The sequence below is a fragment of the Electrophorus electricus genome, chromosome 4 (genome assembly GCF_013358815.1).
Source record: "Electrophorus electricus isolate fEleEle1 chromosome 4, fEleEle1.pri, whole genome shotgun sequence".
Lineage (NCBI taxonomy): Eukaryota > Metazoa > Chordata > Actinopteri > Gymnotiformes > Gymnotidae > Electrophorus > Electrophorus electricus.
In genome coordinates, this window is record NC_049538.1 from 25,964,066 (window position 1) to 25,989,580 (window position 25,515).

General features: G+C 46.1%; 2 protein-coding genes across 5 annotated transcripts in view; one reads left to right on the forward strand and one right to left on the reverse strand.

Annotated features, from left to right (window-relative positions):
- fgd4a (FYVE, RhoGEF and PH domain containing 4a) overlaps positions 1-8,777 on the forward strand; it is a 44,954-nt gene extending 36,177 nt beyond the window's left edge. For all 3 annotated transcript variants that reach the window (XM_026999610.2, XM_026999612.2, XM_026999611.2), the window contains 13 exons: positions 498-587; positions 866-1,011; positions 1,190-1,346; positions 1,687-1,825; positions 1,903-1,961; positions 2,140-2,286; positions 2,647-2,819; positions 2,945-2,975; positions 3,062-3,142; positions 3,264-3,389; positions 3,497-3,643; positions 4,277-4,417; positions 6,196-8,777. In XM_026999610.2, coding sequence (XP_026855411.2) covers positions 498-587; positions 866-1,011; positions 1,190-1,346; positions 1,687-1,825; positions 1,903-1,961; positions 2,140-2,286; positions 2,647-2,819; positions 2,945-2,975; positions 3,062-3,142; positions 3,264-3,389; positions 3,497-3,643; positions 4,277-4,417; positions 6,196-6,453 — 1,695 coding nt within the window. In that variant the 3' untranslated portion in view covers positions 6,454-8,777. The remainder of the gene's footprint in view (positions 1-497; positions 588-865; positions 1,012-1,189; positions 1,347-1,686; positions 1,826-1,902; positions 1,962-2,139; positions 2,287-2,646; positions 2,820-2,944; positions 2,976-3,061; positions 3,143-3,263; positions 3,390-3,496; positions 3,644-4,276; positions 4,418-6,195) is intronic.
- On the reverse strand, positions 8,778-25,398 carry nup205 (nucleoporin 205). Of its 2 annotated transcripts, none has more exons than XM_035524864.1 (42): positions 25,364-25,398; positions 22,951-23,093; positions 22,661-22,832; positions 22,353-22,497; positions 22,027-22,186; positions 21,584-21,812; positions 21,205-21,369; positions 20,797-20,972; positions 20,590-20,706; positions 20,345-20,482; positions 19,950-20,100; positions 19,235-19,443; positions 18,017-18,199; positions 17,767-17,817; positions 17,126-17,335; positions 16,786-17,023; positions 16,402-16,591; positions 15,973-16,093; positions 15,565-15,646; positions 15,201-15,365; positions 14,949-15,073; positions 14,726-14,840; positions 14,472-14,621; positions 14,238-14,309; positions 13,976-14,133; positions 13,795-13,875; positions 13,471-13,662; positions 13,161-13,368; positions 12,938-13,036; positions 12,649-12,794; positions 12,228-12,419; positions 11,906-12,027; positions 11,536-11,674; positions 11,325-11,451; positions 11,132-11,202; positions 10,846-10,977; positions 10,652-10,757; positions 10,354-10,514; positions 9,958-10,087; positions 9,441-9,545; positions 9,297-9,355; positions 8,778-9,185 (listed from the first exon to the last, which is right to left on the reverse strand). In XM_035524864.1, the coding sequence occupies exons 1-42, from the start codon at positions 25,389-25,391 to the stop codon at positions 9,033-9,035; spliced, it is 5,916 nt and encodes a 1,971-aa protein (XP_035380757.1). In that variant the 5' UTR covers positions 25,392-25,398; the 3' UTR covers positions 8,778-9,032. The 2 variants fall into 2 exon arrangements, with proteins under 2 accessions (XP_035380757.1, XP_035380756.1); XM_035524863.1 differs by having other exon boundaries at positions 16,402-16,615.
- Positions 25,399-25,515: the final 117 nt, after the last annotated feature.

Here is a 25,515-nt window from a genome sequence, read left to right on the forward strand (position 1 = left end):
TAACTGGATTTTGGTTATGGTTAGAGGCAGGATTGGGGTCAGGGTGAGGGTTGATGTTAAGGTTCTGGTTAGGATTAGAGTTATGGTTAGGACTGGATGTTTGGTTTCAGTTAGTTCAGTTGGACTGACCCTTGAAATGTTTCACTTGTGAGTAAAATTGTATCAAAACTCTCCTTTGATTCATTCATGGCAATGTTACAGATTCTCTGTTGAGAGTTTATTAATCAGCTATAAAGGACCACTTGAAATAAAGTGTTACAGGTTAACTGTAGGCTATTTTAAGCAACAGTGTACCATGTTTGAAATGGCAACTCAATGTCCTGTTTTCAAGAGTCTTTGATTCATTAGAATACATGTTAATTCTTTTAAATATGGATTGCTTCATTTTACTGAGTCCATCTGCAGTCCTTAAAAGAAAATTAGACAGATTGCTCCTCTCTATCCCCTGGACTATGATTGGATCTAATAGACTATGATTGGCTTCTTTCTGTTTTTAGGAGACCAATGAACAGAAGCTTCACAAGATTGCCAATGAGCTTCTGCAGACAGAGAAGGCCTATGTGGCAAGACTCAACTTATTAGACCACGTAAGTGCTGGTGTACATGTTTCTGCATATGACCACAATATGATACATATGACCACAATATGTGTCTTTAGTGCCAACACAAGGGTATTAATTTATTTATTAATTTTTCCAAATTATTAGATCTTATGAGGTAAATAGGCAGTGCATCATTATTCGCCAGTCGTAAGGATAAAACGTTTTGAACAAACTGAAACTATGGAAAAATGCTAAAATATATTGGGAGGTTGGTGGAAATCATACATTCACACAGACATCCTCTTCCTAACCCTGCTGTGCAGGTGTTCCTTGCAAAGCTGATGGAGGAGGCAGGGAAAGGAACATTCCCAGTGGAGGTAGTGAAGAACATCTTCTCTAATATCTCCTCCATCAATGCCTTCCACAGCCAGTTCCTACTGCCTGACCTGGAAAAACGGATGGGAGAATGGTGAGAGATCTACTCTGTCCAAGCTTCACTAAAAATTAGTATTTCTTCTCAGCTCACTAGAACAGCCACCTGTCTCAGGATAATGTGTGAAGCCAAACACAGTCAGTGTTGGATATGCTATGCCTCTAGGGAATTGGGCCTCTTGTGATTTATTAGGTTCTTGTACTGGCTTTCACAGGGAGTCCACACCTCGCATTGGGGACATCCTACAGAAACTCACCCCTTTCCTGAAGATGTATGCAGAATATGTGAAGAATTTTGATAAAGCCATGGAACTGCTAAAACAGTGGACAGATCGCTCACCTCAGTTTAAAGCCATCATCCAGGAAATCCAGGTGAGTCTGGTAATAATGCTGTTTATAATGAACTATACTAAGCAGTTTTTTGCAAAGTATTTATAATGTGATTATTAAATATGATTTTAAAGCATAAAGGACTCTAAATGTCATAAGTGCTTAGCCAAAATCTTTACCCAGAGAACATTTAAGAAATATTAGTAGTATCTGGTGTTCATGGTTTCACAACTGGAGAAGTGAGGCTCCTTGTCTTTGGTGGTCATGGTTTAAGAACTAAACCACTAGGGCTCCTGGTCTTTGGTGGTCATGGTTTAAGAACTAAACCACTAGGGCTCCTGGTCTTTGGTGGTCATGACTTCTTTTTTTGTGGTGGGTTCAGAAGCAGGAGATGTGTGGGAGTCTCACCCTGCAGCATCACATGTTGGAGCCTGTCCAGAGAGTGCCTAGATATGAGATGCTCCTCAAAGACTACCTGAAGAAGCTTCCTCAGGAACATATGGACCGCAGGGATGCGGAAAGTGAGTCTAAGACACTGAAACACTTCTTGTCAAATAAATAATTCTAGTGGCATCACATATAACCATATTTCTTTTAGAATCCTTGGAGATTATTGCCACAGCAGCCACCCATTCCAACACTGCAATTCGCAAAAATGTATGTGCAGTTATTTTTTATTCTTACCTATTTTCTGAACTCTTGCTTAACAGAATCAGAGTACAGTCTAGCCTCCCCACAGATTGACTTGTGTGTGTTTAGATTGATTTAGTTTGGATGGAAGCGATTCTGAATGAATATCATTGCTTCCCTTTGTGGGTTGTGTCATTCCTCTCAGGAGAACTTGAAGAAATTGCTGGAGATCTATGAGATGCTGGGAGAGGAGGAGGACATTGTGAATGCCTCCAACGAGTTAATCAAAGAGGGCCACATTCTCAAACTGGCCGCCAGGAACACCTCGGCCATGGACAGATATCTCTTCCTGGTGAGATCAAGTGACTCTAGTGTTGATTTCAGTGCTGCCATTTACCAGATCAAAGAATCATGCTCATGTCACAAATATAATGTTATCTGTGTTAATTGCATTATTCTCTGTGTTAGGCTAGTCTTGATGTTAGGTTAATCTCTGTTAGGTTTGCTGTTAAGTTTGCTTTGTTAGTTAGATTAGCTATGTTTGCTAGTTAGACTATTCTCTAAATTGCTAGTTATTCTCTAAATTAGGTCAGTTATCTAGGTTAGGTTAGTCTCAAAATCTGATACTAATTTGTGTTTTTATAATATATCTTTGTTGCCATGCTGAGTGCATTTCTTTCATGTTTGTTTTATTTGTCAAATCTCTCCTTAGTTCAACAACATGCTGCTGTACTGTGTGCCAAAGTTTAGTCTGGTGGGACAGAAGTTCACAGTGCGCACACGAATCGGCATCGATGGGATGAAGGTGACGGAGACGTACAACGATGACTACCTCCACACCTTCCAGGTGTCTGGCAAGGAGCGCACGCTGGAGCTGCAGGCTTGGTGAGGTTCACTACAGCACTACTTAAATCACAGACGCCCAACCACGAAGCTTCTCGTTCATGTAAGCAGCTGTGAAATGACCGTGGATTGTTTGAACTCAGTCTGTTTCCCTTGCTTGTGTTCAGCTCTGAGCAAGATAAAGAGGACTGGATAAAGGTAATGGGGTGACCAAACTCAGCACTGCTTTCAGTTCCTCACTCTCATCACGTCACTCTCTGACAGCAGCTTTCTGTGCCTTGTAGGCATTCCAGGAAACAATCGAGATCTTTCTCCAAAAGAATGAGACATTTAAAACAGCATCTAAAGAAGCGGAGGAAGTATCAGTGAGTAGTGCTAGTCCTGCCTGAAGGTTAATGTAAAAACCTGTTATTTCACACATTAGCTAAGGTTCAATATTACAATTTCATGATTGGTTCCTGAAACGCACGTGCGTTCAATTCGCAGATATACGAGTTGGGGAAGCGAGCGCCTCGCTGGATTCGGGACAACGAGGTGACCATGTGCATGAAGTGCAGAGAGCCCTTCAATGCTCTCACGCGGAGGAGACACCACTGCCGTGCCTGCGGCTACGTAAGCGAAACTCTCCCCACCCTGTCGTTCATGCAGTGACCCTCTCTCAGCGCCTTGTAAAGGTGGAAGCAGGTGCAATTAGGGTCTTCTCCATGTTCCTCCCCAAGGTGGTCTGCTGGAAGTGCTCAGACAACAAGGCTCCGCTGGAATATGACGGGAACAAGATTAACAAGGTGTGCCGCGACTGCTACTCGGTACTAACCGGCCATACAGACAGCGAGGAGAAGGATGGCAAGAAAAAAGGCATCCTAGAGGTGAGCAGCAGCACAAGGACTGATTCACACGCTGACAGCCTTGCGCACTGCATGCGCATGAGCAGCATGTCCCATTACAGAACACCATGGGTGACTCACCTGTTGACCAGTATTTACACCCTGAAAGCCATTCCGTAGGAAGGGCTGATGTAACGTATTTGTATTGTATGTTTTTTTAAAAAGCACACAGCTCAGAAGAAGCGGCATGCTCACAAAAAGCTTGAAGGCACGCAGGTGGTAAGCAGAGCTCGGGGTGGATGGGTGCCTGGCACACTGCTCTCTCACACTGGCACTCTAGACAGAGGGACAGAGGTGGGATTATCAAACCCATCCCTAAATTAGTGCAGACTAGAGATTAGCAACAAGACTAACGGTATAGTCCCCCATTTGAGTGTTCTTTGGTGTGTCTTAGGCCTGATCTTACTCTAAAATACTCACAAACCCCAACCTCCCTTGCTGGAGTCCTTCCTTTCCCTTTTGTTACCTTGTGCGCTACCTTGAGCGCTACCATATGTGGGCTGTGGCATCGAAGGTGCCTTACATTGCTCTCCGGTGAAAATGTCCTGTTCGTTTTTAACCAACTCTCTCACTCTCTTCCCCTCCCTCTTTTTGCCACCTCTCTCACTGGGTCAGATTGAAGCGGCACAGTTCTCAGGTAGTAGTATAATGTGTGGCTTCCTACAGTACTGCGAGAAGAATAAGCCCTGGCAGAAAGTCTGGTGCGTCATTCCCCAGAAGGAGGCTTTAGTGCTCTACCTGTATGGAGCTCCACAGGTGAGTGGATCACGTCCCTCGCGGACATTGTTACGTCTCTGACATACATAGGGCCGTTTACCCCCAAAACATCAGGTTCTGATAATCAGCAGGTGTGCTCATCACTTAACACCTCATAATCAATCAGTAGGTGACAAAGGGCAGGACATGGGCTCATATACGTTTGTATCTTTCTGCTGTAAAGCCGTTTATCTTGAGGAAAACAGATGCTTAGTATGTCGGGACATCATAGGCTGGAAACACTGGCAAAGTCATGCATAAGACTAACTAACAGATGTGTTAACATGTTAACATAACAGATTATGTTTAGATCCAGCAAATGTGACATGGAAAGAGGTCCAAACTTGACTGTTGAGGTTGATGGTATGAACTGCCAACATTAATATTAATGTATGAGCTACAGGGATTAGTGCCCAAAGTCATGCACCCATCATCAAGGCAATCTTAATAACACACACTGAGCCTCACACAGATGGCACATGGATCGCTGAAGTGTTCTCAACAGTCATATTTGCACTTATCTTCTTGTGATGGGTCTAACTTCAGAATGTTCAATAAAAGATGCAACATGACCTACCGCATTAGCAGCCATGAAACAATCTACGACAGTACAACCTGCAAATGAACCGTGGACACATATTTTTGCCCTCTATAGCCAATCAGACCAGCACTCATCAGAGAGCATATTAGAGTTTGCTGGAGATTAGAAGTTATAGCAGACCAATCAGCCATTACCACTCAAAGAATGATTAACAGTAAAACATAGAGAAGTAGTAAATTTGTACCATACACATCTGTCAAGATCCAGCCCCGGTCATTTCTATACTCGCAACAAAATGGAGTTATTATATCAAAATGAGACAGAATGGAGACGACAGTAACCACAGACGCAGTAGGGCACAGGAATGTTCCAGTTTATCTCCCACAACCTCACCTACATATTACATTCCTCAAACACACCATATGCCATATACTCACACATGCCATAACATACATAAGCTGTAATGTGTATTCACATCAGCTGTGGCATACTGAACATAAGCTTTAACATACACTCACATATACTGTGATATCCCTCATATACATCATAACATACATACACCATAACATACACACAATATAACAGCCCTCACATATGCCAAAACATACATCTCACATATGTAGCTTGGATTGACATACAAAAAATAACACAGATACATGTGCTGTAACATATACACACACTCACTATATTATTATATATACTCGGTATAATATACACTTTTGTATACTGTGACATCTCATATATGTAACATGCACTCTGTATCATGTATACACTTTGTATCATGCATATACATGCATACAGTCACAAGTTGTGGTATCCCTCACATATATTATGAAATACACCATAACACAAACTTGCATGCTTCATAATATATAGTCCAAATGCACTGTAACATTCCTCACATACACTAACATACACTCACATTCACAAGTCAAGTTATTTCCAGCTAGTAAAACGATCAGGGACAAACACACACACACACACACACACACACACACACACACACACACACATATATATATATATATAACTTCTGCAACAGTTTGGTCACATGTGCAACAATTTCAACACATGTACAACAGTTTGATCAGCGGTTTGAGAAATCATGACTGATGTTACATAATATTTAGGGAACTTCTATCAGATTTATTTTTACATACTGTACATTTGTTCAAGGTTTGAGTCCTATTGTAAAGTGAAGCCAGCCCTCATGTGTCATGTGCTCCTGACTCTGCAGGACGTTAAGGCCCAGTGTACGATCCCACTGCTGGGCTACTCTGTGGACGACGCTGCCCGTACGGCAGACCCTCCAGCCAGTTTCCGGCTGTCCCAGTCAAAGTCCGTGCACAGTTTTGCTGCCGAGAGTGAGGATCTGAAGCAGCGTTGGCTACGGGTCGTCCGCGTGGCCGTGACTGGCGAGGTGCCTGACACCCCACCCCCCGGTGATGCCCACGTGCTGGAGAGCAGCCAGGAGCCGAGTTCAGAGAGCCTGTGAAATGAAAGTGCCGGCTGCATCTGTTGCAATTCAACAGGTCTCAGACAGAAAGAGCAAAGAGCCACAGCTAGCAGGCCAGACTGCAGGCTGTCACACTCATATCCTGAACACTCACAAATATGACTATGAAGGTCTTCAGTCATCCTGATCACAGATTTGTCTGGTAGTAGCAAGCAAAGAGAACTGGACGTGCTGCATTATAATGAGATGGCTACTATGTGGAACACGATCGTCATCTGCTGCCAGGATGGAGCACTGCACCTCCAAGTTGGATTTACGATGCTTTATGAGCAAGAAGCATTAGGTTTTCCCTCTAAAGTGGATCTGAAAAATCGCTTTAGGATCTGATCCCAAGTGATAGTGCACACGCAAGTGCTTTGAAAACTGACTGGTGCCAGCAGGCTCTAGCCAGGGCCTCATATGGATGTGCAAACAACCATTCCCACACATGCCACACCTGATCCCAGCCACTCTAATACACTTTACTCCAAGGACTGCTTTCGGAAGAGTGCAGTATTAATGTCTGGATATATTGTAGCTATATAAGGGAATGTATGGTTGTTAATACCGTGACTGTCTCCTTTAAAGATGGCAACATCTCCAGTGCTGAAGACAAGTCTGAGACCAGACTGCTGCAGCAATCCATGCAATACACACTGCTTCACATCCCTGTACCTGGCAAGCAGAGTTAAGATATCCTTTAGCAACCAGCACGGAACCCAACAGCAACCCAGCAGCGATCACTCAGTGGATATGTGGAGCTACACTGAATGAAATGGGAAGGTCATTGTTGCTTGTAAGGTGACGACACATCGGCGTGAGCACAAGTCGATCTGTTAATCTACTGCATTGATCATAAGCTGGATAGATGCTCTATTTTACAAGCCTAGGCAAATCACAACTCAAAAGGCACTGTATTTTTACCCTAGATGGTGAATGTTTCTCAGATCTTATTTCTTGACAAGATACCTTTCAGTTTAAGAACAAAGAAATGTCTGTATAATGTTTAATGTAGGCCTAAGCCCATCGCTATAGACATTTACATGTTTGTTATTCATGAGCACCGTGTGTTTTTCTTTGTGTATGATGGCTGCGTGTTTGTCTGATATGCTGACCAATGGGAAGAGGGTTTGGCTACTGATGAGTGTCTTAGAGACTTCCTGTGCGGGCAGCACAATCAAATAAGCCTATGAGCAGGATGGAGACCTGTAAATGTTTTATGAAATACTGTAATTAATTTTATTATTTAAAGAGTAATTTATAAAAGATGTGCATGATTTTGAAGAATAGTAGCACAAAGAAAACCAATTTCTTAACCTTTTTGCCTCTGTCAACTCAAACAGTATGACATTTATCTGATATTTAGGTTTGGTATTCTGCTTCCAATCAGAGCTATATTCTCAGAGTTCTTCTAGCCTGATTCTTTGCCTTGTCATTTCTCGTGTTACTCTCATACTATTGAAATACCAGAAATGGTCAGTGTTTTATAAAGATTATAACATGCCTAGGTTACATTCGTGAAATTAATACGCATAGACATCTGCAACAGCAAACTAAGAGTTTGCATATATAATGTTGAATATGAACTTGACATTCACAGTGCTTATGTGAGCATTGATGTTTAGCCTAACTCCTCTAAACACAATACCACTCATCTAGCCGTGCAGTCCTGTGCTTCTGCAGCCGGTCTCCACCGTCTAGCATTGTTCCAAGAAACCTTCGGCCCTGGTATGGCAGATTAATGCTATCTAAATTAAGTCCTCTAGTCCTCTCAGATTTCCCCTTCAGTATTAAACTACAGCTACACTCAAGCCAATGAGAGATGCGATTTTATACTTACCTTTTCCAGATCAGAATCGCACTTTAGCATCTTCTATAAGATGTACCTTGTAAAAGTATGAAAGCAAGTAGATTATGGGTTTTCCATGGGTTTCATGTGCATTCTGTGGTTTTGATGTGTGTTACATTGTATGTGCTTTTAATAGACAGCTGGAAAAATATGGTAAAAGAATGTCGATTTAGTTCAGTACTAAAAATTCACTTGTCTAATGTGGGCATTAGCCATCAGCAAGCCTTCAGAGAAGCAGTCATGAAGTACAGGCAGTGTGGACCTATTGTTTCAGCTTTAAAAGCACAGAAAAACTGGCCCAGGTAGATTTCCTTAATGTAGCTAAAATTAAACTGAACTTTTCTGTTATTGGTTTTTTTTTTTGGTTCCATGCCATGGGATACCTTCCATGCAGGTGAGCCAACACGATCAGTGGCTCAGGGATCAGCTGCAGCTGACCTCCCAGAACTAAACACAACCAGGCCAGAAAAACAGGTTCATCAGTCTCATTTTATTCACTCCCTTATAAAAGTTATAACCCCAAAAAAATATTAACATGGAAAATTTCAAGACAGCTTTCTGTAAACAAAGCAGTTACAAATATGGTATATAAATCAGGTTTAGATAGATCAGATGTTCAGGTTTAGATGTCTTCTCCACAGCCACACTCTGTTGTGTTGGACTGCGATTCGCTCCTGGAGTGGCCCCTCTCCAGTAAAGCTGACCATTTAGAATATATAAGGGTGTGCGTCTAGCTCTTGGCATGGCGTACGAGGCCGCGGATCCTGCGGGTCAGGGCCTGGATGAAGGTGTGATGTGAGTGAGCCTTGCTGTAGAGTGCCTCCACCTCCAGAAGCTTCCTCTGGAACGGCTCAGTGAAACTGCTCGCTACGTCATTCTGCAACTGCGCACACACACACACACCCACCCACACCCACCCTCTCAGTGCCTACTCAAACCATGCTCTGACTGACAGAAGCCCCGTATAAGAGGGAATGGTGCAGTGTGTGTGTACCTGTTCCAGTTCCTGCTGGGTGACTCTGGATAGGCCTAGACCTCCAACCCCTCTGGCATCTGTACAGAGAAATGTGTTGGGGGTATGTAGTGCAGGTACCTATGAGATGTGAACACTGCCCTTTGGCCTGTAGTGCAGACTCACCTCTGTATTCTGGCAGCAGGGAGTCTTTGGGATCACTAGGGGTGCAGTAGAGGAGGTAGTACTCTAGGTGGCGCCAGATGACAAACAGGCACGTTTCAATTATGTCTTAGGAATAGGGTGTCGAGAAAAACAAACATTCTTCCTCAGAAACCAAAACACATACAAATGCACTTGGAGAGAAATTTACAAAAAAAACAAAACAAATAAAAATCGCACACACAAACCCAACACACTGTGTTTGCCTCATTTATTCTTTTCTAATTCAAAATAAATCTAAAACACTTAAATAATAGGTAAACACACCAAACACAGAGAAAATGAGAGTGTGTATGTATATACGTATGAATACAAGCATAGAGAGTGTGTGTGTTATGATACAGGAACAGAGAGCAAGGACAAAAAAAAAAAATGTGTGTGTGTGTAAGGATGCATGAGCAGTGTGCGAGTGTGAAAGGACACAGGAAGTGCTTGTGTGCACGTGCACGCGTGTGTGTGTGTGTGTGTATAAAAAGGATACAGGAACAAAGAGCTAGCAGCTTGGCGCGATTGTTGACGAGCTGGACCAGACGCCGTTTAGCCATCACACTCCTCTGCACTGATGGGATCTTCTCCACTCCCCCAGTCCCTGACACCAGGCCCTGGCACAGCTACACACGCATGCAAACACCCCCCCCCACACACACACAGGAATCCTTTGACTCCACACATTCTTTTTGAAATGTTTCAAATAAAATTTCACATTCCTTGGTATGCAATAATATGAAGTCAATGTCAAGAAATGCAGTTGCTTAAACTGTCGCCAAGTTGCCAAAGTAAAATAACGTCTTCTACTTTAAATCAGTAGGGTTTAAACGTTCTCGTGTAAGTGCAGTAGGCTTTGTGGTGCAAGGGTGGCGATGTGTGTGTTCAGCACCTCCCTGAGCTCCTCTGGTGCAAGCTGCTCCAGTCTCTCCAGCTTGGCCAGGCTCTGGGTGTGTGTGTCGTGGTAGTGGAAGAAGGATGCGGTGCTGTTTTTGAGCAGGAGAAGGACCAGACCCAGGCTGGGCACCCGAGACACGGACGGGACCGCCACATCTGCCACACGGAGCGGAGGACACACACATACACGCACATACATGAACTGGGAACAGTGGGGTCCAGGCAGGGATGAGAGCCATTGCACTTTGTCAGTGCCTGGCGTGAGTGAGACAGAGAGGAGCTTGGTGACTGACCTGTGGGCTCCGTGGCTGAGGGGCTGAAGAGGCACACAGTGAACTGGGCTTGGCTAGAGCTCTGCAGGAGGAGGGTCTGGCAGTACTCCATCACATTGGCACAGATCTGATCGCACAGAGAACACAGGCTGACCCTCGGAACACACACAGGCGTTTCAGACACGGGTGCGTGGCTGCATCACTGGCTTCAATACCTGTTGCATAGCAACCTCCATCTCCTCCCTCTTCTCTGCCGCGTCACCCGGGGACACGCTCTCTTCTATCTGCTTGAGGTATCGAGCACGCTCAGTGCCGGCCAGACGGACAAGCAGAGACAGACACTGGCGCTGAGAGGTGAGAGGGTGAGTAAAAGAGACGGAAAGAGCAAGAGTGTTAGTTGTACTGAACAGCTGGGATTATAAGATGCTCTTGGCTCCTCAGTTCAGGACAGAGAAGTTAATTCCAGCTACTTCACATTAAGGGATCACTGCTGTTCTCTACCTGGAATCTGCCGATGTGTCCCTGAAACTCCAACTGCGCAGCGCTGTTGATCTGCCCCAGATCCAGAACACCTGACATGACACACACACACACACACACACACACACACACACACACACACCAGCACTGATGCAATTAAGTTCATTCATACTGGAGTTGTACGTTTGCGTGCATTTGTGTGTTTGGTCCGTACCTGGCAGGGCAGCCTTGCTGATGATGGCTGTGAGGAGAGAGAGCTCCTGTAATGACCCCATACTCACATCCTGACTACGCAGGATCGACTGGATGGTGTCGGAGTGCACAATCACCCACTGGAGCACCTACACATACACACAATAATTGTTGGCTTCGTATACTGGGGATCAATGTCCACATACACAAATATGTTTGAAAGAAGAGTGTACCTGTGCTGCCCCCTGCTGGTGTTGAGTGGTAGTGGAGGTCAGGATGACCTGCAGTAGTCTGAGTGTAGGCAGTAGGATGTGTCTGTATCGCTCCAGGGGACTAGGGATGAATCCTGACGGGTCCCTCTGACCCAACACTCTACAGGGGGAGGAACAGGAGGGCACATGTACACACATGTACATGCACGCACGCAAGCAGGTCATCCTGGGAGTAGGGTTGTGGTGATAACCACATTATAGCAATCTCACAATTTCTCTTTGTACCTGGAGCCTAAGTATTTCTCTCTCTCTCTCTCTCACACACACACACACACACACACACACACACACACACACACACACACACGCATATACATATCCCCTGCCTTACCTGAGTGAGTCATTCTCTGGCAACATGTGGAAGACTTGGCACTCTGCCAGCTGAGACACCAGACCACAGGAGAGCAGTTCCACAGCACCCTGTGCAGACTTAGCTACACGCGTCAGTAATGCCTAGGCAAAAAGCGCGCACACACACACACACACACACACACACACACACACACACACACACACACACACACACACACACACACACACACACACACACACACACACATATATATATACACACAAACATTAAAAATATGCCACAGACAGCAAAGACTGTCGGACTGAACAAAGTATGATCTGACTAAAGCAGACAAACTCACCATCTTGGACTCATAGATGTATAAGGGTTTGAGTAGCGGAGGTTGTGGGAGGAGCAAAGCTTGGAGGGCGGAGTCATCCTGATTAACACTCTCCACCAGCACACGCAGGTAGCCGCTGTTACACAGATAGACCAACCACTGACTCTGCCTGTCTATGGACAGTACACGGTCCAGCACAGCTAGGGCCAGCATCTGCACACAAACAAACCGGCACATCTCAGAGGAACGACAACACAAGAGAGCTTTTTGCAGAGTACAACAATAGCACAGTTTCAGGGACACTATGAAACCTGCCCAGTCCAATGGCCAAACAATGGCCAAAGACCGGACAGCAGGGACACGCTCTCTCTAGACAGGGAGAGAATAAGCACAGCTTGAGCAGCTTGTGTGAGGATAGGAGGTGTGCACCACGACTCCCTACCCTGCCTATCTCATGGCCATCGCAGGCATCCCTGCAAACCACCTCCATCAGAGCCGTCCCATAACTCTCAATGATGGCCAGGTTCTCTCTCTGTAGCTTGGAGAAGCCGTCCTCGGGAGCAGTGAGACGCTCCCACATGCACACACCTGCAAAGCAAACGAATACATTTAAAAGCTTGATCAATTTGCTATTCTCCATCAGTGTTAAATTTAATGTTTGTTGTCTGCAAGGGGGTGTGTAGTGGTCAGTGGGTGGTCCATGGGCAGGTGGGGGGTGTGTGTTGGCTTACCTGTCTGCAATGTGTCTGGTTCTTCAGGTTTCTGAGCGATTTGCAGGTAATAGAGCAGTGAGCCATACAGGTGAGCACGCAGTCGCTGGAAACCGCCACCTGCAGTACATTCATAGCCAGCATGAACTTCAACAGCCCACCAGTCAAAACATGCTCAAATGGAGAGCCAGACTACTCCCAATAGTGCTCCAGCAGTGCTGGGTATCAGTGAAGTCTTACGCACCTGTGCACAGGATGAAGTTCAGGAGCTTCCGCAGAATGAGGTGCAGGGCGGAGTTGGCAATGGAGGCGAAGCCTGACGAAGATCCGCCCTCCAGCCCCGCCCCTTGCTGTTGCTCCGACAGCACGGACTGGCTGAGGTGTGCCGTCAGGGTGAACACTGCCCCAGCAACGATGGCCATCAGCTCAACAGCAGCATCTTCCGCTAGAACCTAAGAACGGGATGGCAGTGCACACATAAGCGCAGTATAAGGCATTCACAGTGCCCAGCTTCCACCTGAGCAGCAGCCCTGGCAGCGGTCAGCATGCACTACCTTGTCATGCAGGTCGAGGAGCAGGTCCCTGATGATGAGCTGCCTCTGGTCTGCAGGGATGAGCTCGGCAGGGCAGGCGGTGAGGATGGTCTCCACCAGGCTACGCCAGCTCTGCAGGGCATGCCGCTTGGCACTGAGGCAGCGCCGCACCCGGTTCCTCTCCACCACCTGCTGCAGGATGGAGTTCACCTCCTGCCACGGATGGAGAGAGAGAGAGAGAGAGAGAGAGAGAGGGGTCAGAGCTGAGATGCCAGGAAGAAAGGCTTCCGACATTAAACGGCACAGGCATTTGGCCGTGTCTGCTGGGTAGAATGCGGTTCTGACCTCCATGAGCAGGGGCCGCTGGCCAATCGCAGCCATGCCCTGCAGGGCGTTGACCTCCGCTACCAACACCCTGTGCAGCAACTGCCGTGTGAAGCAAAGCAAATGGATTAAAACTCGAACGCAAACATGAATGAGAGCATTCGACTGAAGGCCTGATCTTAGATCACGGCGTCTCTCAGACCTTGACGTTGCAGACGGTGTGGCCTTGTTCGTTGACATGCTCACAATTAGAGATGACCTGCTCGATCTGAGCGCGCTCGAAAAAGTCCAGCTGCAGGGTGTCGGGAACCTCCTGGCTGAAGTCTATCGCATCTAGAACACTCAGCAGCTTCCTGCGCACTGGACACAGCATCATCCACTGTTACAGGAGCTTCTCGGTAGCGCACCTACATTCAAAGCTGGAGGCTCTCTTTGGGTGCAGTCGGCTGAGGGTGCAAACCAACCTTTTGACACTGTGTCAAAGTGCAGAAAGCCACTAACTGATCTGCTCTCATCCTCCATACCCATCTCCCCGTCTGGAGAAATCAGCAGAAAATCATGAGCAGTGATGAGAAGAGTGTGTGCATACCTGTGATCAGATAATGAGGTGCTGCCTATGCTTGTGTGTGTGGGTGTGCATTACGTCCATGCACGTCTGCGGTGTGTGTATGTGTTTCGTGCACTGTGGATTATGTTACCTGCATGCTGCATGTGTGGTTGGTCATCCAGGAGGAGGTTGAGCAGTCTCTGTGTGTGAGATCGCTGGCGGTTCAGCGAGGTCACCCTGAGCTCGATGGCTGCTGTCTTCATGAGCCAGGACATCTGGTTCAAAGCAGCAATCTCATTTCCTGTGTTATCAATGTGGAAAAGGTGAGCTGAGGACAAGGACTGTGGGCGGGGGGGGGGGGGGGGGGGGGGGTGTTACCGCAGGAGACTGAAAGAAGGCACGGACCTGCTAGGATGAAGGGTAAGTGCTTCAGGTGAGAGAACAGGAAGTCTTGGCTGGTCCTCAGATAGCGCATGGTGGGCCCAGAGGTGTCTGAGCATGCGCACAGCTGATAGATCACCTGGCAGAGTGTAAATTCTCCAGAATTAGTGATACACGGATATGTTCCCGTGTGTGTGTGAGAGAGAGAGAGAGAGAGAGAGAGAGAGAGAGAGGAGAGAGAAAGTACCTGATAGCACAGCTGAGCTAGGTGTGGAGCCTGCTGAGTGAGGAGGGGTCCTGAGCGTCTCTCAGTCCCTCTCTGAAGCAGACTCAGAATTGCATGCAGGCAACTTCGCGGGCAGCCAAGAACCCCTACCACATAGTCCAAACACAAACCCCTTTCCTCAGAACACCACTCATTAGCACAATCACCAGCCAAAAGTCTGCGAACCGATGAGAACGGCTGAGCGTTGCGCTGTGGTCCAGAGGACGTGCTAACCTGGGTCCTGCAGGTTGGTGGAGGAGACAGGTTTCTTCACCTCATAGCCCAGCAGGTATAGAGCCAGGTTAGGCCCCTTCAGTTCCAGAGAGGTGATCAGCAGGTTTAGAATGTGGATCTGTGTCTCGTGCCGGATTCGAGCCACACGCTTCTCAGGGTCTGAGTCTGAATGGAAAAAAAACCCACAAATATTATGGCAAGAGTCGAGTACATTCAGTAAGGACATACAGAGCAAGTTCGCCTTAATGAGCGCCGTCTCTGCTGCCTGAGAGTGAATGAGCAGAGGTGTCCGTCCCTGCAATCCTGGGTTTAGAAGATGAATGAATAAAATGAATGAATGAGTGAAGGTGTCAGCCACACTTACCATCTGTTTTCTCTGCTTCTTCCTGGGCCTCCTCATTGTCGAGACACTCCACAAAGCCAGCCAGCAGCTTCTCACTCACCGCCTGCTCAGACCACAACAGCCCGGGATTTAGCGCATTCCTGGCTCGCACTCTCTCCACAGACTATAGTTTGTGGTCCATCTGCACAAGACTACAGTCTTGGCACTTCTGTGCACTCTCTACACAGACTGCAGCCCCAAACAGAGTCTGTGCAGTTTGCATGCTACACAGTCGTGCACTATGCATGATAATAGAATATGGTTTAGAAATATGTTTTATTCTCACAACTACACTAGCATAACTAAAACAGGGCCCACAGAACAGACAGAAAACAAGACCCTGAGATGTTTAATCAGTGTCTTTGTGTTATCATATAGCAGATGTCTCACTGGGTCATGGGTGAAGTCTCCCACCAGTCTAGACTGGATGTTGGGGTAGCGAGCCATGTGACGTAGGATCTTGGCGCTCAGGAAAGCAGCCTCTGGGTTGGAACTGCTGTGGTACAGGTACCTACAGGGGACAAAGGGACAGAATGGTTGGGGCTGCAGTTAGGACACATGATCTGATTTACCCAAAAATGGTTGAAAACAGCTTTGCACATGCAATACTCCACAGTATGGAATTAGATACCACTTAAATATGTTCTGTAATTATAAACAAGAATCCCTTACTCTGTTCTAATTTTCAAAATCCTTTTACATGGGACACTGAGGTAGTGAAATGTAATTATCACATGTACAATGCAGAGATGTGTGTTTACACGTCAGGTGTGCTTGCATTTATGTGGGAGTGAGTGTGTGAAGGTAAGAGAACAGCACCTGGCGATGTTGATGATGTGGTCGGCGCGTCGGCTCTGTGCACTGACACCCTGCAGCAGTTGCTCCAGCGGAGACACCAGCACGGAGGATTGGCTCTCTCTCAGCAACTCCATAAACACCACCTCCTTCTGCAGGGCCAGGTCCAGCAAGCTCAGACAGTGCAGCACTGCCGACTCCAGCTGCTTTTTACCTACACCACCACCATCATCAACATCTTCAACAGCACAGTCACCGCCGTGACCGTTAACAACATCTTTATGTCCGCTCACTTTTAGCATAACCACAATCAAAACATCAACCAAGAGTATGTCTTCATAAATCAGTGAGACGTAATGAGATAGAGAGACAGAGCAGAGCAGGTATGCGCAGTGCCATCCCACTAACCAGGGAAGGGAGCATACGTGTCGAGCTGCCTGACGCCCTCCTCAAGAAGACTGAGGCAGAGCGACAGCAGCGGGGAGTCATTCAGCAGATGGTACATCAGGCTGTGGCCCGGGGGCTTATGGGCCGGCACCAGCTCGCCCTGCAGTTCCACAGTCTCCAGCAGGAAATCCGCCGGCTGGGGCTCGTATCCACGCAGCAGCTTGTGGAACACCTCCAGCACAGCCTCTGCCACCTCCCACTAGGGGAAGAGGAGCCAAGGTTAGGGTTCACTCTGGGAGGGGATTAGGGGTTAGATGGAGAGGTGGTGGTGGAGTCCAGCGTGGTGGATGGAGACCAGCACCTTCTCAGCCGGGCGCCGGTAGGCTCTTGTCGGGAAGGGAAGGAAGATGGCATCTCGCAGGAACGCCAGGTAAGGCTCGAACCCAGGGGCTCGCAGCCCTGCCCCCAGATTAACAGGAAGCGAACTCTCCACCAGGGTGCTGATCAGCTGACAGAACGCACGTGTCAGAGGGTACTCCTCACAGCTCGACTCGATCTCATTCAACTCCATCTACAAGAGAAAAGATTACTGTAATTATTACTAATTATTCTTACTAATTACTATTATTAATGTAAAACTTATTATTAATAATGTATATGATCATCCAATAATAATAATAATAATAATAACATTGTAATCATATTTTCTCCAGGGTTATTTTATGTCTGTATACATGAGTCACTATTTCCCCATTGCTGAAGTGCACATAAACACGACATTCAAGAGTGGTGATATGTTATTTTGGAATAGTTTATATGGGTGAACATTTGAGTATTCAGTGATTTATTTTATACTGAAATATCACAAAAAGCCTAAAAGGAGTGATGTGACTTTTCTCAGCCCCATACATACACATATACAGGTACAAATAATGATCATTCAGTCTTATAGACACACAAATACATGCACATAATGAGGAACAGATGCCACTGGCAGCTCACCTCTATGCCTGCTGCTTGTCTCTGTCCAGGAGCTTTTACTGTCTGGAGGACCTGAGAGTACAAAGACATTAGGAAGTATAAGCAGTCACATGCTCCAGGCAAAAGCATCAGGCTTCAAAATGATGGTCTTCCATCAGCCGCATGTTCTAACACGATCACCTTACTGCACCTCTGCGCGATCTGGAACTAGGTGAGCTCAGACCTATGAGACTCTACCTGCGTTGAGACCCTACCTGCGTTGAGACCCTACCTGCGTGTACTCCAGGGACTGCCAAAGGGAGGCGGCGATCTCGGGGGACTTGGCGAAGGCAGCAAGGGTGTGCAGCAGCTGGGCCTTCAGCACAGGCGGCACACTGCACTGCAGCAAACCCAGCATCACCACCACAGGGGTCCACTGAGGATGCTCACATAGGGCCAGGCGTGCTGTCTCACTCTAACACACACACAGTCACACACACAAAACTGACTGAAGTGTATTCACACATATGAGCAAAGCTAAAAAACGAACTACCATTTATAGGTTTAGCTCATTTGTAGATTTGGCAGGTTTGGAATAACACATTTGTACACATGTGTTTTTATGTATGAGTGCATGCGAGTGTATGAGTGAGTATGTGTGTGCATATATTACACACACACACACACACACACACACACCATTAAAACCACCTGCCAAATATTGTGTAGGTCTCCCTCGTGTCACCAAAACAGCTCTGAGCCAACAAGGCATGCACGCTGGACAAGACGTTGGCAACAGATCCTTTAAATCCTGTATTTGTTTTTGCAGCACATCCCACAGATGCTCAATATGACTAAGATCAGGAGCATTTGGAGGCCAAGTTAACACCCTGAACTCTCAGGTTTCTTTAAAGCATTCCTGAACCGTTGCCATGAACGCGTATACTGGGTCTGGTTATGTAGATGGTAGGTATCAGTGTAACATCTACATTAATGCCAGGACCCAAAGTTTCCCAACAGAACACTGCCCAAAGTATCACGCTACCTCTGCTGGCTTGCCTTCTTCCCAGAGTGCATCCTGGTGCCATCTCTTCCTTAGCTAAGTGACACAGAGGCTCCCATATGATGTAAAAGAACATGTGATTCATCAGAGCAGACCACATTTTTCTGTTACTCCATGGTCTAGTTCTGATGCTCACCCACCCACTGTAGGCACTTTCAGCAGTGGACAGGGGTAACTATGAGCGGTCTGACCGATCCACAGCTATGCAGCTCCATCTGCAACAAGCTGTGATGCAGTGTGTTCTTACACCTCCCTGTTATAGCCAGGATTAATCTGTTCAGCAATGTGTGCTACAGTATCTCTTCTGTGGAATGAGACCAGACAGGCTAGTGTTTGGTTCCCAGGCACATCAGTGAAACTTGGAATCTGTTCCACCTGTCAGCCATAAGTGATTTAAAGTTTTGGCTGACTGATGTGCATTTGTGCACGCATGCATGTGTGTGTTACCCAGGTAGCGATGGTGGTGAGTAGCTGCATGAAGGCAGTGAGGCCGTCCAGCTCTCGGGGGGTGATGCCTCTGATTGGTGGGTGGCGGTACTGGGCGGAGTCTGCACTCGGAACGTCCTTCCTCAGGTTCTCGTGGTATAGCATGAGGGAATGGAACAAGTGCTCCCATGACACAGGGCTCCCTGATACCCCACCCTGCAAGTTTTCTCCTGAAACACATGTACATGCACACACAGAGGTCCAATGAAATGTTGTACAAAAGTTTCATGTTGGCACCTGTTGTGTTACTGGGCCAAACTTAAAACAATAGCTGTCAATAGCTAAATGTGGTCATTAAATGTGCAGCTAACAACGGACAAGCAAATACAACTGCAAGAGATGAGCTGTCTATGCCAATAGGTCCAAAGGCTTAGAAACTACAACACTTAAAAGCAGCCCAGCACATTACAGACAACACAATAACTGCTGTGAAGTCTGCAGCGGCGTTCGCACTGGCATCTGCATCGCACTGCACTAGCGCCTGCAGTGGCATCCGAACTGCACTAGCGCCTGCAGTGGCATCCGAACTGCACTAGCGCCTGCAGTGGCATCCGAACTGCACTAGCGCCTGCAGTGGCATCCGAACTGCACTAGCGCCTGCAGTGGCATCCGAACTGCACTAGCGCCTGCAGTGGCATCCGAACTGCACTAGCGCCTGCAGTGCCCTGGTGATTACCGTGCGGCGCGCCATTGCTCTTGAGCAGACTGAAGCAGTAGTGGGAGCACTGAGGGCCACAGGCCAAGCCCTTCAGCATACGCAGGTAGGGGATATAGAGCGGCGCAGGCAGCAGGTCCCCCATCTGACGCACAAACTTGGAAAGAACCACCTGAACGAACACACACAGATTTATTTTGTAGTGTAGTACTACAGTGAAACCCATAAATACACCAGCACAACTGTTAAAATGACAATCACCAAAGAGGTAAATTTGAAATATAAAAGGTAAATCAGAAAAACAAAAAGGTAAATCTGAAATAAACTGGTAAATAAATATTGAGAAAAAAAAAATCTGGAGGTAACCTGCTTGGCCTCTCCAAAACTGACACTGACACACACAGACACACACACACCTGCTTGTGAGGGGGTCTCTGCAGAGCAACACCCAGGAAGGATCCAGTAAGCGATGTGTGCTGTAGAGACTCTGATGGACACCAGAAGTCGAGGGAGAGCTCCAAGCCAAACGGGTCTTTCCAGTAGAACTCCCCAATCTGCCAGGCACATGAACACACACATCAGCGCAATCAGCCCAGCAGCACAACTCAACAGGCTTTCTCACATGGGGGTGTGGGGCAGGGGGCGGGGAACTGAGCCTCACCAGAATCATCAGGTGCTCCAGGTCCTTGCGCAGCGAGGATGGAGGCTCACTCCCCATCTGGAGGGCCATGTGGATCAGTCGAGCGTCTTCATCCGCACGGTTACGCAGCTGCTTCACCTGAACACACACACCGCATCTCCCTTTACACCTGCCTCTCATATGACCATGCTTAAATGCTTGTCCTCCATGAGAAGTGAATTCCTTTACCTTCATAGGCATGAGCGCCAGGAAGTCTGTGATGAGAGCATGCAGCCGCCGAGTATAGAACTCCTCCTGGCGGAAGCCTTCACTTCCCAGAATTCCCTCTGTCAGGAAGAGGAAGACCCCTCCCAGAAGTGCCTGGTCAGCCAGTGCCTCATCTGCCTCGGTGAACTCTACCAGAGCTGAAGAGGACACATTCAAACCATCAGATTAAACAGCACAGAGTAATCACATGATACAAACATCTCCACAGTGCAGTCTACCACAAGCTGTGAATATTACATACATCACACAGTAGAGTACTGTGAAGAGTATGCATGGTTAGTAACTGCACCCTCTAGAGTATTGTCAAGAGTATGTGTGGTTAGTACCCGCTCCCTCTAGAGTATTGTGAATTATATGTGTGGTTAGTACCTGCACCCTGAGGCAGCTGGGAGAGAACCCTGAGCGAGAGTGCCCAGGACAGCCGCACCACTGCCTGCAGGCCAGGAAGCTTCCACACGTGCCCGTCCACCAGGCGAGAGTGCACTGCTGCCACGTACTGCCTCTCTGTGAGCAAAGGAATCGCCTGGAGCAGATCTGGAAACACACACACACACAGGCACACACGCGCATGTTCAGCTAGTAAAAAAAAAAAAAGCACCAAGTTATTTTATATCATAGTTCTAGCACATTTCACCAAAATCATGCATAATTTATTTCCACTGAATTTAAAGAAAAAGAAGTGTTTCTAGTTTAGGGGTAAGACCAATGTCTCTTATTTGAAAGCTGTTTCAGTATAACGAATATTTACCTTCTCTGTCCTCAGTACCCTGCTCCAGAAAACTGACATCCAAACAGTACAGCAATGCCATGACCAAGGCAAGGTTTACGCTATCCAATGAGCCGTCAGCTTCTGCCGTCACTGTTTCCAGATGGCCAATCAGGGCGAGTGTATCATCTATGTTAAGGGGCGACTGACACGTCCATGAAAACAGGCACTCAGCTAATGACTGCCGGCACTCTTTGATGAGGTCAGACACCTGTAGAGGGTAAGAACACAGTCTTATACACTCAACACTCATACTGTCCAGTTCAGTACCAATTCATGTCATTATTCTGAAAAAGTCATTTTTTTACAATATCAATTAAAAAGCAACCAAAGGCAGTGCATGGTTAACATCTGTTAAAATTCAAGTGTGCCAAAGCCCAAGTGTATTAAAACTCTTGCAGTTTCAATAAACTTTTCCCTCTCACCTCTTTTCTGTGTTTCTCGTTGCCAAGACCACGCTCCTTCTGCAGTCTCTCAAACTCACGCGTCACACTGACGTCTGACACGAGGCTTAAAATTTGCTTTGTCAAACCATGAGCCATCAGCTCATCTGTGAAGCGAGTGGTGAGATTAACCAAATCCGTTCTACAAGGGAAAATGGGGAAGAACGCAGCACCAAGACCAGATTAACTAGAGAGAGATGATATGGGGCACATCTCTGAAACTTCCACACGTTGTGTAAATGTGGGAGGAACACATGCATAAAACTAACAGGCAGCTATGGAAGGTATTTTTAAGAAAAGCTCCATACCCAAGATCAAGAGTGAAGGTCTTGCCGTGCCGGGACAGGATGAGAGAGCGTAGGGAATTGGCCACGCAACGTTTGCCGTCCCAGTACAGCAGTACTGCCACCAGGCCTCTGGTCAGCCCAGGGAAATGAGGCTGCTGGTGCTCTCCTTCAACCACACAGCCACATCCGTCATGCGCATAATGCAAACCACGCATGGTTCAATCACGTACTAGTATCGCCCACATCCAGTACCAAACTGAACTTTCCAGAAATGCGTGCCTATAAGCGTGTGCACAGACGTGTGTATGTGTGTCCGTGTGCCGTATTACCTGCAAGCAACAATTCCAGCGCAGCAAGCTCGCCAAGGTCAAAAAGGTCGCTGAGGATGAAGGCCTCTGTAAGTAGCTGCTCAGGGAGAAGGCGCGCCCCTTGCTGGCCCTGGATAGAAATGCCCTCTGTGCTGGCTTTCCGTACCTTCTCCCTCTGTTCTGTACTCTTGGGCTATTTCCAGCAGACAAAGACCCATAACTTCACTATGCCAAAATTAATGTGTTATAAATGTTATTAAAATTTGTACTGATATGACATTCGCTTTACCAACATTATGTACTGTGCTTACTGGGTTTTTGAACAGGGACAAAAAATAGGGTTTGTGTTTTTTCAGCTGCAAATCCAGAAGATGAACACTCTCTGGCTGTCTCCTCCATATCGCCCCTTCCACGGTCTCCCATAACTCCTTCAGGGGACCCCACAGACTGCCTCCTTCAAAACAAATCCAAAACAAAACAAAAAAAATAAGTAAATAAAAAACAACCCATCCGTGATTGTGATTTTTATCTTTGGGCTTCACATACATCAGGCACAGCTATAGTTGCCTAACGACTCTCCCTCACCGCCACTTGCCAGATATACATACTGATGGTACGTTTGATACTGAGGCATCGAGGAATCGAAGCATCGAAGCTCGTATCACTATTTCAAAGCATGCTGATTCGGTACAGTGTACCAAAGCTTGTATCAAACTTACTATTACCACATGACTAATAACGCTCGAAGCTTCAAAGGTCACCGAAGCACTGGAAGAGTGTGGGACTGTTTCATATGTTTGGCACTGTCCTATAACTTGGAAGCTAGATGAGGTAAAATCTCCAGACATCTTTTTACTACAAAATTGGAAATGTGGAAAATATAGAAGCAACATTGGGGAATAAACATTCAAAGGTTTCATAACGTCAACATGTTCCTCCCAGTATAGTTTGCAATATTTTATTTAATTAGGTTTTCACATAAAAGGGAAAATTATTTTAAACAAATTATTGCAGAACTTTAATGACTAAACATTTAATGACTTACTGCTCATCATATCTTTTTTTATGAAAACGCATATGTGGTATTGTTTGCAGTACTGCAATTTTGAACCTATGGCTTCATTCCTGAAAACCACCAGCTGTCAGGGGTGCTTCGAATCTTTTACCATTACAATATGGAAGAAGCCTCAAACATTTCACAAGGTTTCTCTGCCCATCACTAGACACACACAGTGCTTTATATATCTCATAAGTATAACAGTGCATGTGCTTTCTGGGATTCAAATCCATGACTCTACCTGCACTACCAGTGTCACCACCGACACAGAAACACTGCTGTTTATTGTATGCACAATAAATGAGCTTATCAATTTTCCTAAACAATCCCAAATATTATATTAATGCTACTATAATATAGAAAATCAATGATTTCGATACGTAGAAATTCCTGACATCAAACTTACTCATTTCCTCTATAAAACTATGGGATGTAAACACGCACAGTTCCTGTTCATTACACAAATGCACAGCAATATAATCATCTTCACGAGCACACTCATAGCCTGCTATTTTTAAAAGCTAAATCTAAAATTTGAAGCTAATACAACTGGATTTAAAAAATGCTCAACGACATATCCGACAAGACAAGTGCATGCGTAATACAGTTTAGACTTGTTAGTGTCCGCTGTGTGGGAGAGGAGGAACGGGTGCACCACCACTAGCAGGCAACATACCATTCAGTAAGACAAAACAATGATCATTATGCCATTATCTGTAAGAAACATTCAAAACAGTATCCTGGTAATGTCAGTATCCATACCCTGGCCATGATGAAGATTAGGCTATTTCATATAGTGTATTAGCTATAGTGGATGTTTTTTACAGCATCAATAACAGTAAACCTATGAAACATTTCAAAGTCAAATTGATTAATGAATGTAAGTGTATAATGACGTTATTATTTATAGCTAGCTACGGTCACAAATAAACTTGATCTTATCTTAATTAAAGCTGCTTTATAAGGTAGACCTGTGTATGTTGATGTGCTACATAACGTTACGATTTATTTATACAGGAATGCACTGTACTATGAAAGCTCCACATCTACCTTACAGTAAATCATCAACACATTGATAATACAACTAATTTAACAATGCCTATCCCCACAGAAATCAGACAACACAAAGCAAGGCAGAAATACAACTTGTTTCTGGTCAATAGCAACGGACGACCGTGTTCATTTCATTTTACTCTGGGCTACAGAGATATTTTGGCTAAACAACTAACTTCGCTCGCTAGCTGTGTTTGCCAGACAGCTAATAGAAGTCGGATTATCTATCGTGCTTATCTTTTAAGCCTGGACTGCTACAAACATGTGTAACGAATAATTTACAATAATTTGCCCGTTATCGGTGGCTAGTAAAGGCAGAGGACAAACATTTGAAAAGGGTCTGACTGAAGCATTTCGGCTGATAGCCACAGTGGGCTGACCAACCACCAACACCTTCACGTTACTGGACCGGAGAAGCTAACTAGCTAGTTAGCTAACGGCTAACGCGGCAGCCAGCCTGAACAGCAAGGCGTCATTGGGCAGCATTTAACGTCCGTATAAATACTGGCGTACGTCTGCGCTTCGCGAAACAAACTAAACAACTAGTCGAGATGAAATCGGGTTGTTATAATAATACGACAGATTTCAATAACTTTTGCAACAAGGTTTTGTACCTGAATTTACCGCCATCTGCGCCGCCATGTCTTGTTTGCAAGATAGCCAGCGCGAGTCGGCCAAATGAATGCCAACCTAAAAAAAAAAAAGATATATACACTTTCGTTTTATTCTGTGATAAGCAGAAGATTATTTTTCTATGATTTTTTGC

What these genes read in the sequence shown, in the direction of transcription:
- nup205 (XM_035524863.1), bottom strand. Translation starts at nt 25,391, where the DNA reads ATGGCGGCGCAGATGGCGGTAAATTCAG. An exon ending in ACACCGTCTGCAACGTCAAG is followed by an intron (nt 13,876 to 13,975) that starts GTCTGAGAGACG and finishes TTCACACGGCAG; the next exon opens with TTGCTGCACAGGGTGTTGGT. An exon ending in ACCAGACACATTGCAGACAG is followed by an intron (nt 12,795 to 12,937) that starts GTAAGCCAACAC and finishes TTTGCTTTGCAG; the next exon opens with GTGTGTGCATGTGGGAGCGT.